Source organism: Oncorhynchus nerka, linkage group LG14 (genome assembly GCF_034236695.1).
Source record: "Oncorhynchus nerka isolate Pitt River linkage group LG14, Oner_Uvic_2.0, whole genome shotgun sequence".
NCBI lineage: Eukaryota > Metazoa > Chordata > Actinopteri > Salmoniformes > Salmonidae > Oncorhynchus > Oncorhynchus nerka.
This window is the reverse complement of record NC_088409.1, coordinates 69,355,310-69,368,946: the sequence shown is the minus strand read 5'-3', so window position 1 is coordinate 69,368,946 and position 13,637 is coordinate 69,355,310. Positions and strand designations below refer to the sequence as shown.

The window sequence follows — 13,637 nt, the reverse complement described above, 5'->3', positions numbered from 1 at the left end:
AGTGGTTTCTTTGGAGCAATTTGACCATGAAGCCCTGATTCAAGCAGTTTCCTCTGAACAGTTGAAGTTGAGATGTGTGTTACTTGAACTCTGAAGCATTAATTTGGGCTATAATTCCTGAGGCTGGTAACTAACGAACTTATCCTCTGCAGCAGAGGTAACTCTGGGTCTTGCTTTCCTGTGGCAGTCCTCATGAGAGAGTTTCATCAAAGCGCTTGATGGTTTTTGCAACTGCATTTGAAGAACCTTTTAAAGTTCTTGACATTTTCAGGATTGACTGACCTTCATGTCTTAAAGTAATGTCTTTGCTTATTTGAGCGGTCCTTGCCATAATATAGACTTGGTCTTTTACCAAATAGGGCCGTCTTCTGTATACCACCCCTACCTGTCACAACACAACTGATTGGCTCAAACGCATTGAGGAAAGAAATTCCACACAAATTAACTTGCACAAAGGCACACCTGTTAATTGAAATGCACTCCAGGTGACTACCTCATGAAGCTGCCTGAGAGAATCCCAAGAGTGTGCAAAGCTGTCATCAAGGCAAAGGGTGGCTACTTCGAAGAATCTCAAATATATTTTGATTTGTTTAACACTTTTCTGCTTACTAAATCATTCCTTACGTTATTTCATAGTTTTGATATCATCACTATTATTCTACAATGTAGAAAATGGTAAAAATAAAGAGAAACCCTTGCATGAGTAGGTTTGTCCAAACTTTGACTGGTACTGTATATGTGTGAGTGTGAGAGTGTGTGAGTGCCTATACTCGTGGGTACCGAAGAAGAAGAAAAAATCCCAACAAGGATAGTAAAACAAGAAATTCTCCCTCGTGGGGATATTTCCCAGTTATTTTAGGCTTAGAGGTTAGGTTTAGGGTTACAATTAGGGGTAATGGTTAGGTTTAAGGGTCCGGGAAAATTGGATTTAATGCAAATAAATTTTAGGTCCCCACAATGATAGTAAAACATATGCTGTGTGAGAGAATGTCTGTCTGCATTAGGCTTACCTTATTGTGTCATCCATCAGGCGGTCAGAGCTGCAAGGAGAGAGAGGAGAAAAGAGAAGAAGGAGATGGTTAGTTTCTGAGGTGAGACAGCAGCAGTGTGGTGATATGGGGGAGACTAACTGACTTTATCTCCACATCTCTCTGGGAGTCAGGATCAGGGAAGAAGCAATCGATGCCAAGCTACCCAGAGTTCTGTTCAGGTCCATGGGCTCGCTGCGCTTGGCCGGGAACCCCCTTCCCTCCCTCCCCAGCAGCACCCAGCCTAACAGAGCCGATGAGCTGAAATACTCAACTTTGATTTATGTTGTGGGCCTTCATTCCAATTTCTCATTGACTTCAATGCGTGATCTCCAAAAGAAAATACAGAGTTGCTTTTGTGCATCTTGAGTTAGGATGAGGAACCACTGAATGTATCACAGGGCACAGATGGGGTCATAAATACCAAATGATTTGATGGGATTGCTTATGACAGCTGTTGTGTCACCTTTATGACAGCTCTATGGCATTGCATTCACTGAGGTGAAAGGTCGCATGAAACATTCATAACAGGAGTCATGTCCTGTCCACACACATCAGCCTGCAGTCAGGGATAGCATTGTCAACACCGTATGGTACTACTATGGCTTTCTCTATAGCCGACAGAGTTGACTTTACTGGCTACAGCAGCATTGCGGTTATCTTCACAAATCAAATATTTCTTGAATCAAAAAACATATTCCCAACAGATATAAAATGTCATCTTGTCAATTTCTTTCAACTAAAACAACCCCTCTCAGAGGCGCATAAAACAGTGTTAAATAAATCTTCGGCCTAATTCTTTAGAATGTCATGTCATTGTCAGGTGGTTTCAGGGGAGGTGTGGAAAACATATCTATACTGTGATCTGTCCATCCAGCTCTACATCTCATAAAAAGGAGGAATGACTAACAGGTTTCAGCTCCATTACATGTATAATACGTAGAAGCGAGAGAAAGGCCGCACTAAGCTCCTAAAGTGCTTTCCTTCACTCTCTCCCTCCAACCCTCACTCTGAGCTAGCCTAGCACTAACACCACAGCTAACACTTTGCATGATAATGCTGCATGACCAGACAGGAGGGGGTCGAAGGAGGGAGGTGGTGAGAAACCCTCTCCTGAATGTACAGTTGAAGTCTGAGGTTTACATAGACTTAGGTTGGAGTCATTAAAACTTGTTTTTCAACCAGGCCACAAATGTCTTGTTAACCTGTTGCCTCTACTTGGGACGATTGCGTCCCAACTAGAGCTCTGGAAATGCAAATGCGCTACGCTAAATGCTAATAGTATTAGTTAAAACTCAAAAGTTCATTAAAATACACATGCAGGGTATCAAATTAAAGCTACACTCGTTGTGAATCCAGGCAACAAGTCCGATTTTTAAAATGCTTTTCGGCGACAGCATGAGAAGCTATTATCTGATAGCATGCACCAATACACTACAACAGAAAAGCACAGCAGGGGACGTAAACAAAATAATTAGCATTTCGGCGTTACACAAACCGCACAATAAAATAGAAAACAGTCATTACCTTTCACCATCTTCTTTGTTGGCACTCCTAGATGTCCCATAAACACTATTGGGTCTTTATTTCGATTAAATCGGGCCATATAAAGCCAAGATATCGTTATATGTAGACTGTGTGATAAACGAAAAAAACTGCGATTTCACAACGTAACGTCATTTTTTAAAATTCAAAAAGTAGATGATAAACTTTCACAAAACACTTCGAAATACGTTTGTAATGCTACTTTAGGTATTAGTAAACGTTAATAAGCGATAAAAATCATCCGTAGGCGATGTAAATATCATTAGCTGTCGTCTTGGAAAAAATTTCAGGAGAGAGCTCTTCCGGAATGATCTGGGCGGAGACCGGAGGTAAGCGGTGCCCCTCTTTCGGTTCAACCAAGAATCAAAGATGATTAAATTCACAAGATACTCGACAACATGGGGATGCTGTGGGAGTTGAATGCTCGGTCTTATCTAATTCGGCTCACTGTTAACAATTGCTGGAAGTGGCGCAAGGATATTTATTTCCATTTTCTGTGATCAGGTTTTCCTGCGCTTTCCGATGTAACGCACGTTATGTAATAGCCACAGTCGTGATTTAACCAGTTTTAAAAACGTACAAGGGTTTCCTATACACACATTCTAACCATATGAACGTACTATATTCCTGGCATGAGTAGCAGGGCGCTGAAATGTTGCGCGATTTTTAACAAAATGTTCAAAAAAGTAGAGGGTCGACTGAAGAGGTTAACAAACTATAGTTTTGGCAAGTCGGTTAGGACATCTACTTTGTGCATGACAAGTAATTATTCCAACAATTGTTTACAGACAGATTATTTCACTGTATCACAATTCCAGTGGGTCAGAAGTTTACATACACTAAGTTGATTGTGCCTTTAAACAACTTGGAAAATTCCCAAAAATTATGGACATGGCTTTAGAAGCTTTTGATTGACTCAAATTATGTCAATTAGCCTATTGGAGGTGTACCTGTGGATGCATTTCATGGCCTACCTTCAAACTCAGTGCCTCTTTGCTTGACATCATGGGAAAATCAAAATAAATCAGCCAAGACCTCAGAAAAATAATGATAGACCTCCACAAGTCTGGTTTATCCTTGGGAGAAATTTCCCAAATGCCTGAAGGTACCACGTTCATCTGTACAAACAATAGTAAACAAGTATAAACACCATGGGACCATGCAGCTGTCATACCGCTCAGGAAGGAGAGATGAACGTACTTGTGTGAAAATTTCAAATAAATTCCAGAACAACAGCAAAGGACCATGTGAAGATGCTGGAGGAAACAGGTACAAAAGTATCTATATCCACAGTAAGACAAGTCCTATATCGACATAACCTGAAAGGCAGCTCAGCAAGGAAAAAGCCACTGCTCCAAAACCGCCATAAAAAAGCCAGACTACGGTTTGCAACTGCACATGGGGACAAAGATTGTACTTTTTGGAGAAATGTCCTCCGGTCTGATGAAACAAATATATAATTGTTTGGCCATAATGACCATCGTTATGTTTGGAAGAAAAGGGGGAGGCTTGCAAGCCGAAGAACACCATCCCAACCATGAAACATTGTGGTGGCAGCATCATGTTGTGGGGGTGCTTTGCTGCAGGAGGGACTGGTACACTTCACAAAATAGCTGGCATCATGAGGCAGGAAAATTGTGTGGATATATTGAAGCATCATCTCAAGACATCAGTCAGGAAGTTAAAGCTTGGTCGCAAATGGGTCTTCCAAATGGACAATGACCCCGAGCATACTTCCAAAGTTGTGACAAAATGGCTTAAAGGACAACAAAGTCAAGGTATTGGAGTGGCCATCACAAAGCCCTGACCTCAACCCTATAGAAAATTTGTGGGCAGAACTGAAAAAGCGTGTGCGAGCAAGGAGGCCTACAAACCTGACTCAGTTACACCAGCTCTGTCAGGAGGAATGGGCCAAAATGCACTGAACTTATTGTGGGAAGCTTGTGGAAGGCTACCTGAAACGTTTGACCCAAGCTAAACAATTTAAAGGCAATGCTACCAAATTCTAATTGAGTGAATGTAAACTTCTGACCCACTGGGAATGTGATGAAAGAAATAAAAGCTGAAATAAATCACTCTACTATTATTCTGACCTTTCACATTCTTAAAATAAAAGTGGTGATCCTACTTCAACTGTATGCATGTATTCCTACCACTCCTGACTTCCTACTACCCATGGTACCTCATCCTATCCCAGTCTGGTTGTGTATGTGGGGTGTCACCTCATACGGTGTCAGCCAACCCATTGAAGACAAAGCCTGTGAGAATCGCACTGTTAGCACTGTGCTGCTAATTGTTATTAATGGCCCCAGTTGCTGCTGACGAGGCACTTTACTAGATCTCTCCTTCTCTCAAGCTATAGTCTCTCCCTGTCCTATATTGTTACAAAGCTCTCGTTAGGCAGCAGCATGGAAATGGCTAACTCCCTAATTTCCCATAACATCATCTCTCCCTTCATCCCTCTCTCTTTCAGCTAGCCTAGCGTTAACACCCCAGGTAACACTTTGCATGCTAATGCTGCATAACCAGACAGGAGGGAAGGAGGGAGGGATGGAAGGGGATGAGGGACCCTCTCCTGAATGTATATCTGAGAGGTGTGCTATATCATTTTCACTGTCAGTCAAAGTCAGGCTTACATCATAGCTTCCACCTAAATTCACCTGGTCAGTCTAGGTCATTGAAATAACGTTTTGTAAATTCAGTGTATACCGGACTTGAATATGAACACACAGCCAAAATAGTACCACTCCTAACCTCTTACTGCCCACAGTTCCCAATCCTATCCTTCAAACAAATAGCTTTGCTATCATCCCTAGCCCCCATCACTGTGACACCGTACCAATCACCTCAGAGCTCATCTTCAGACACAGCTAATAGCCTGTTTAGCTGGTGTGTCACCTCATACAGTGTCATTCATCTGCAGCCAACCCGTTGATGACATATTAAGCCTGTGAGCACTGTTAGCAATGTGCTGCTAATTGTTATAAATGGTCCGTTGCTGCTGACGAGGCCCTTTACTCAGTCTCTCTTCCTGTCCTTCAGCAATTGTCTCAGTGACATTGGACCCCCCATTTTGTGGTTGTACAGAGAGCCTCACTCACACACAGATTATCCAAAAAAGTATGGAGCTCAAAAACATGTAAATTACTACTAGCTTACCCTAGACTCATTCATCTACATTAAGTCAAATGAATAAAAGTGTAGGCTGCCTTTCACCTAGGGTGGGAGTTCTGTAACTAAGTATTTATTGATGAACCAAACACAAACAAGTCTTTATTGCTATTATCCCAAATTGTTGTTACAGAGCTCTCTTTAGGCAACAGCATGGAACTTGCCAACTCACTCATTTCCCCTAAGATCACAGAAAATTCCCAAATTAAGTTGATCTTCCCTTCTCCCTCCCTTAGTTTAACTTGAATACATTTGTCGGATGGCTGTCCTTTGTAAGTGTGACGAGATAATGGCTAACGTCGTGAAGTGGCTCAACAGACAGAAATAATGTTGTGAATCTGAACTACAGTGAATGCAACACAGCCAGCTGCACACAGAGATCAGGCACTGCTTCACAGTGTCTCAAATGGCACCCTATTCCCTATATTAGACAGTGAACTACTTTTGACGCGCCCTGGTCAAAAGTAGTGCACTATATAGGGAATAAGGTGCCATTTCTTCACAGTGGAAGACAGAAGAGCCAGGAAGCATTGCACTTCCTGTATATATTACAGCATTATGGATGCTAACCAATTAGAATGGAGCTAATGGTGGTGGGATGGGATGACTGTTACAGTATATGGGCAATGGGCAGCATCTTACAATAAATAATGCTGTAATGGAAATACTGTACGCATACTGAAGACAAGGCAATCCTGCTGCACCTGTAGCTCTGTGTGGCTTTTTAAAAAGGAGCACCCCCGCCCTACCCTTTTCCTGAACCGACCGAGAGCGAGTGTGTGTGTGTGTGTGTGTGTGTGGGGACAGGTTAATTAATCCCGAGGTATATTGTTGTGATGTTGATGGAACCAGGCAGTAACATCTAAGCTAGAGATAATGAGGTTTAGCTGGAGCCAGTCAGAATAAATAATTTGTTTGGTCTTCCAGGCCCTGAATGACTAAGCGGTATGGGCTCAGGAGAACCAGGATCTTGCTCCCCTGAGTAGGAGAGTCCCCAGAGTCTTCTTCCCTACCCCGGAGGAAGAGGGCATGGCGAGAACTCTCCTCCATCTAGTTCCACAGACCCTAATAACCTCTGAGCAGGCACACATATTCTTCTAGTGTCACAGTCCCCCCCTTGCGGCTCAAGTTGCTCATCAAAAACAATTGTCACAGCACTTTATTTCCTAATTTAAATCAATACTGGTAATGTCTCAGAGAAAAGAGGATAAACAAAAACAAAGTAGCAGTCAGTAGTGAGTTTAGTTCTCCCTTCACGGGAACAGGACACCATTGGTGGACAAACCTCAATTATTGGTCGGAACAATTATGATTTTATATTCTGCTAGACAGGATGCGATTGTGATAGTCAAAGCAATTGTAATCATGTCGTATACAACAGTACTACACAATGTCTCGGCTCTGCGAAAGCACACACACTTCATCCCATATCCCCCCCCCCCCCCCAGTGATTCATGTCCCCGGGGGCAGTAGGGGATGCGGGCTTGGCCATCCTTTCCATCCTGTGCCACCTGGCTTTACTGAGAGAGACAGATCTGACTGGCAAGGCCCCCTTTTTACTAATGGGCTGACCCCTGCCTGACAACCACATCTTTTATGGTTAGGACAGGAAGGAACAGCACAACTCGAGGAAGGGGAGAAAGAGAGTAGGGGGCAGGACGACAGAGGGAGGAGGACAGCAGGACTAGGAGAGGAGGGAGAGAAAGGAGGGTGAGGCAGGTATAGAGCTAAGTTGGTCTGGCTCGTGTCCAAGGGGAAGAAATAGGTAGTCAAATCAGGGCAGAGATCTTGATCATCAGGGCGGAGTTCTTGATTATCAGGGTGGAGAGAGAGTGTAGACAATAGAGTAGGAGGGGAAACAATATTAGGGTTATTTAGTGAGATGTTTTAACATCATGTCTCACTTCCAACAAATACACAAGTTGTGTGTTCCTACACAAAACTGTTGTAGCTTCTTATCAAACCATTATGGGTACAACTGCATTTAGTGAGATGGTTTAACTAAACATGGTTTTATCATTTCATTGCACCGAAAATAACATGTCCGTTATGTCTTGATTCCTGCTTTAAAACTTACTGGAACATAAAAATGGGGTTATGGGACATTGGCTGCGTTAGGATGATCTACCCTTCCTGAAGCGTGTACTTTCAAATCTCTGATCCACCTCTACGCAGACGACACCCTTCTGTCTACTTCTGGCCCTTCTTTGGACCCTCCAGGCAAGCTTCAATGCCATACAACTCTCCTTCCGTGGCCTCCAATTGCTCTTAAATACAAGTAAAACTAAATGCATGCTCTTCAACCGATCGCTGCCTGCACCTGCCCGCCTGTCCAACATCACTACTCTGGACGGCTCTGACTTAGGTATTTGTAGTTGTCCACATATTCTAGGTGTCTGGTTAGACTGTAAACTCTCCTTCCAGACCCACATCAAACATCTCCAATCCAAAGTTAAATCTAGAATTGGATTCCTATTTCGCAACAAAGCATCCTTCACTCATGCTGCCAAACATACCCTTGTAAAACTGACCATCCTACCAATCCTCGACTTTGGCAATGTCATTTACAAAATAGCCTCCAATACTCACTCTACTCAACAAAGTGGATGCAGTCTATCACAGTGCAATCCGTTTTGTCACCAAAGCCCCTTTTATACTACCCACCATTGCGACCTGTACGCTCTCGTTGGCTGGCCCTCGCTTCATACTCGTCGCCAAACCCACTGGCTCCATGTCATCTACAAGACCCTGCTAGGTAAAGTCCCCCCTTATCTCAGCTCGCTGGTCACCATAGCATCTCCCACCTGTAGCACACGCTCCAGCAGGTATGTACATCTCTCTAGTCACCCCCAAAACCAATTCTTTCTTTGGCCGCCTCTCCTTCCAGTTCTCTGCTGCCAATGACTGGAACGAACTACAAAAATCTCTGAAACTGGAAACACTTATTTCCCTCACTAGCTTTAAGCACCAACTGTCAGAGCAGCTCACAGATTACTGCACCTGTACATAGCCCACCTATAATTTAGCCCAAACAACTACCTCTTTCCCTACTGTATTTAATTAATTAATTAAGCTCCTTTGCACCCCATTATTTTTATTTCTACTTTGCACATTCTTCCATTGCAAATCTACCATTCCAGTGTTTTACTTGCTATATTGTATTTACTTTGCCACCATGGCCTTTTTCTGCCTTTACCTCCCTTATCTCACCTCATTTGCTCACATCGTATATAGACTTGTTTATACTGTATGTTGGTTTTACTCCATGTGTAACTCTGTGTCGTTGTATGTGTCGAACTGCTTTGCTTTATCTTGGCCAGGTCGCAATTGTAAATGAGAACTTGTTCTCAACTTGCCTACCTGGTTAAATAAAGGTGTTCTCAACTAGCCTACCTGGTTAAATAAAGGTGTTCTCAACTAGCCTACCTGGTTAAATAAAGGTGAGAAAAAAAAAGAAAAATCCATGAGGGTGGGGGGGGGTATAAGGAATGGACTGGTGTGAGGAATATGGTGGAAACTCCTTCCAGCTAGGCTTGCACCAATCCAACACATGATTGTTAGTGAACGAGTGCACACCCCGCGAACGGTAGAGAACTGGAACGAAGGCAGGTTGTCCATATGAAGGGACCATCTGGACTATAGGTGTCAGGTCAGCAGGACCAATAGGAATGCAGCAAATGACCATGAGGAGATGGAGGATAGTGGTTTAAAATAATTACTCTGCAAAGTCGCTGGTGGAGGGACACCATAGCCAAAAGGCCGTGTTCTCATATGGTACCTGACCAGTCAGACCTCTGAAGGCCAGATGGGTCACACATATAAAACAGGTGTTCCATTCCAATATAAACATCGCACAATTACATCAGCCACAGCAACACACATGTACCACCAAAACATAGCCAATGGTAAAAAATACTAAATAAAGGCTGGATACTGCATTATGAATAACCATATAAGGTATTTACCCCTTTGTTGCAGTTTTCCCATTTTGTCAAGAATAGATAAATGTTGCCCCAAGAGGAGATAAAACATTCAGTTTTAAAGCTGTTTTGGTAAAAGTCTGAGGGATGGGGCTGGAGAAGTACTCTTACATTCATAGATAGCTCTGGACGTAAAGACTGTCCATCCACGGAATGAAAATGGTAGTTTACCATGTTTTGAATGGTTCTGATTGGGTAAGAAAGTTGCACTAAGCTCATGTGGCATAATTTATATTCAAGAATCAATGGCTATATCTCAGAAAAGTCCCCAAAAAGGATGTATTGATCTCACGGTAGCTTTAAAAAGTTGCTAAGACCAAATGCTTCCAGGGTCTAAGGCAACAAAATTGTGAAAACTGTGCAAATCCACCTACATTCATAGATGATCAAATTGTAAAGCTGTTTTTGTCACACTTAGCATGCACACACATATTGGTTCAGGAAAATACACAGGCGTCTGATTCTCACCATGGCTTGTTAGTCAAGAACCAAAAAGCAGTACTGGTACCTTGACGTCAATGAACACACAGCTACAACATTTCCACCCAGTCAGCAGATAAGGTCTATTGGACAGTTAACTCCATACAAATCTGTAATGTTGATCATGTTATTTTGGGCTCACAGGCATAAGAGTCCGAATCAATCAGAAAAACCATCAAGACAGAAAACGAGATGACACAAATCAACGTGAAACAACTCTCCATCCGGTAGAAAGAAGGTAATGTTGCTCCTGGCTCCATTGGCTCCTTTAGCCGTCCACTCTCAGTAAACCCTGCCTTTATACTGTGCTGACATCTACAACCATGACAACACCCAACCCAGCAGCATCTACAGCTTCTACCTACTTGGCCCAACGTCCGGCGTGCAGGTGTACTGGCCACTAACAGCAGGATGGACGGCACAGGCGATGGGATCACTACAAGAGAGGGTTTGGCAACGCAGATGGAGAGTATTGGCTGGGGCTGGAGGACATATTCCATCTCACCCGGAGGAGGAAGTATGAGGAAGGACATGGGAGGACTTTGAGGGGAAACGAGAGTTTGCCAAGTACTCCTCCTCTGTGGGTCCAGGAGCCGACGACGACACACTGCACATCGCTGGATTCACCAACGGGGAAGCAGGTGACTCAATGTCCTACCACAGCGGTCAAAAGTTGACAGAGATCAAGACGTGATATTGATTTAAACTGCACTTGAGAGTTAATGAGGGCGTTTTGGTATAATGTGTGTGCTCTGACAAGCCCTAATGGTGTGTATGTATGGGGAGTTGATGATTACTTCCTTCCTGTTGGTGTTAACTAGCGTTCCCGGAAAGATGACCTCTCTTAAGTCTATTAGCATGAGACCTGCAGTCTCTCTGGCCACTCTAGAGGAGTAGTGTGACAGTGTCTTCCCATCAGTCTTACAGCTGTTGATGACCTAAAGCCTCATTTATATCCCACGCAAGTATGCAATGCAAGACTGCAATTAGCTACTCATTGGAGCTTGAGTCAAGATCCGAATCAAATGAGCTTGTAAACTTTTTAGGACTAACTATTTGGCTAGAGACAAAGACTTAGGATGTAAGCCATATAAAAAGGTGCCAAAATCAATATAAAAATGTCTTAATAGGGCGTTGGGCCACAACGAGCCGCTTCAATGCACCTTTGCATAGATTCTACAAGTGTCTGGAACTCTATTGTAGGGATGGAGAAGAAAAAAGTACAAAATCAGAAAAATGACATTGTAGTGCAACATGCGTCAAATTAATGAGCCAATGAAATGGTCCAATGCTGCCGTTTTTGGATCAATATGAAATCATTTCTGGGTAACAATTAAGTACCCTACTGTAATAGATTTCCATTCAAAAGGAAAAAAGTTTGAGCAAAAATAATTCAAGCAAGAATTGTTCTAGGACAGTCTGGGAGTGGTCTGAGCAGGAAGGGGAAACTGAAAACTAGCTGTTGGTGGCAGAAAGGTTTAAATTCTTTGTTATTGGTCTATTAATCATGGTGACAGCTGGGTGAGGATAGTGGTGAGGGGGGTAAGGAGGACAGCCGGGTGAGAGTGAGGGGTTGACACCCACCTGACAAAGCTGTTATTAGAGGTTGGTTGAATTAATAAAGGCAAGGTGGCCAATGGAAGGAAGAAAGGATGACCGGTAAAAGTCTGGACCTTCACCATCAGTCTGCTGTGGTGCTCAGCTAGTAAATCATTAGGTGCAGAGGGGGGGGGGGGGGGGGGACTGTTGAGAGCTGCGGCGGAAGCTGATTCATTGCATTTTTATAAGCGCCAATGAGACTGGGGACGGATGTGTGTTGCGCACTCGCTCTCAGGCTTTATGGTTCAGTTGTAGAGGGAGGTAGGACAAGATAGGGATGTGTGTATCCTCGCGGCGGGCACAGCTACAACCAGGGTATTCTCCATCCTGCCTCTTAGCTCAGTGCTCTGTTGTTGCGGTCATTAAAATCAGCCATTAGAACAAAGCGAATTCTCTGTGGCATTGCAATTTATCCTCTAGAAACCTACCTTTTCTAGGAGCAAAACATCCCAGCAAGTGCAGAGATCAATGACTTGCATTGCGGAAGGCATCCACACACTACTGCATTCTGTCACACACTGTCCACAATGCCTCCTAAATCAGAAAGAAACTACTTGGATTAACCTTCATAACTTTTTCAGATAGAAACTTCTGAACTGTCTTGATAACTTTTATGAGACAAAGGGGGTGAGTGAGCAGATCGATGCCAGATTAGGAAATCAAATAGCTAATTAAACAGGCATGGCTCCAAGGCTCAGTGGTGCTGTCAATCATCCAGTGAGGAAAATTGACCCTGTTATGTGATCAATCAAACTGGACCTCATGTGATTCTTCAACCATGATCAATCAGCCTCCGCTCTGCTAGGAGTATGTCCGTTTCATTGATGGATCAAACAAGACAGATATTGGAGAAAGATACTTTTTAAACAAAAATAAAAACCACAGTCTTGTTACAGCTTCTCATTGGGACTGTGTGTGTGAGAGAGATTTATGTCCACGCTACTGAGAACTGACACAAACGGAGGGAGGGAGAAATGGTGTGTGTGAGATAGTACTGGCATGAGAGGTGATGGGGGAGACACCATGAGGAAGAAAATGAGGTAGAGGTAATCACGTGAGTGTGAATAAGACTGGAAAAACACAGAGTCTACAAAACATTAAGAACATCTTCCTGATATTGAGTTGCACCCCCCTTTGGTGTCTAAAACCTTCCACAAGGATGCAGGCCCATGTTGACCCCAATGCTTCCCATAGTTGTGTCAAGTTGGCTGGATGTCCTTTGATTGGTGGACCGTTCTTGATACACATGCGAAACTGTTGAGTATGAAAATCCCAGCAACGTGCCTACCACCATACCCCGTTCAAACGCACTTAAATCTTTTGACTTGCCCATTCACCCACTGAATGGCACACACACACAATCCATTCCTCAATTGTCTCAAGGCTAAAAAATCCTTCATTAAACCTGTCTCCTCCCCTTCATCTATACTCATTGAAGTGGATTTAACAAGTCACATGAATAAGGGATCATAGCTTTCACCTGGATTCACCTGGTCAGTCTATTTAATGGAAAGAGCAGGTGTCCTTAATGTTTTGAACATTCAGTGTACATGTACAGGACTGTAGATTCCTTCACTTTTTATGCCAATAAAGTTTCTTGAATTGAAAGAAAGAGTGCATGAGAAAGCGCTCTCTCATTCCACCACTGTGGCCCATCTCACATCTGCTACTACTGAGGCAGTACAGAACTACGTGAAACCAGTGTGGCACTTACAGGTCTCTCAGCTTCTGGGCACAAAGACAAGCCATCACACCACTGAGCCTGTACCCACTGAGAAGGGGGACTGATGAAAGTGGTGTTCTATAAATTGAGGCATCATCAAGTACGCAACAA

General features: G+C 43.3%; 1 protein-coding gene across 3 annotated transcripts in view; it reads right to left on the bottom strand.

Annotated features, from left to right (window-relative positions):
* Positions 1 to 13,637, bottom strand: part of LOC115141768 (Golgi SNAP receptor complex member 1-like) — a 51,816-nt gene that overhangs the window by 12,954 nt on the left and 25,225 nt on the right. For all 3 annotated transcript variants that reach the window (XM_065000323.1, XM_029680947.2, XM_029680949.2), the window contains exon 7: positions 1,011 to 1,040. In XM_065000323.1, coding sequence (XP_064856395.1) covers positions 1,011 to 1,040 — 30 coding nt within the window. The remainder of the gene's footprint in view (positions 1 to 1,010; positions 1,041 to 13,637) is intronic.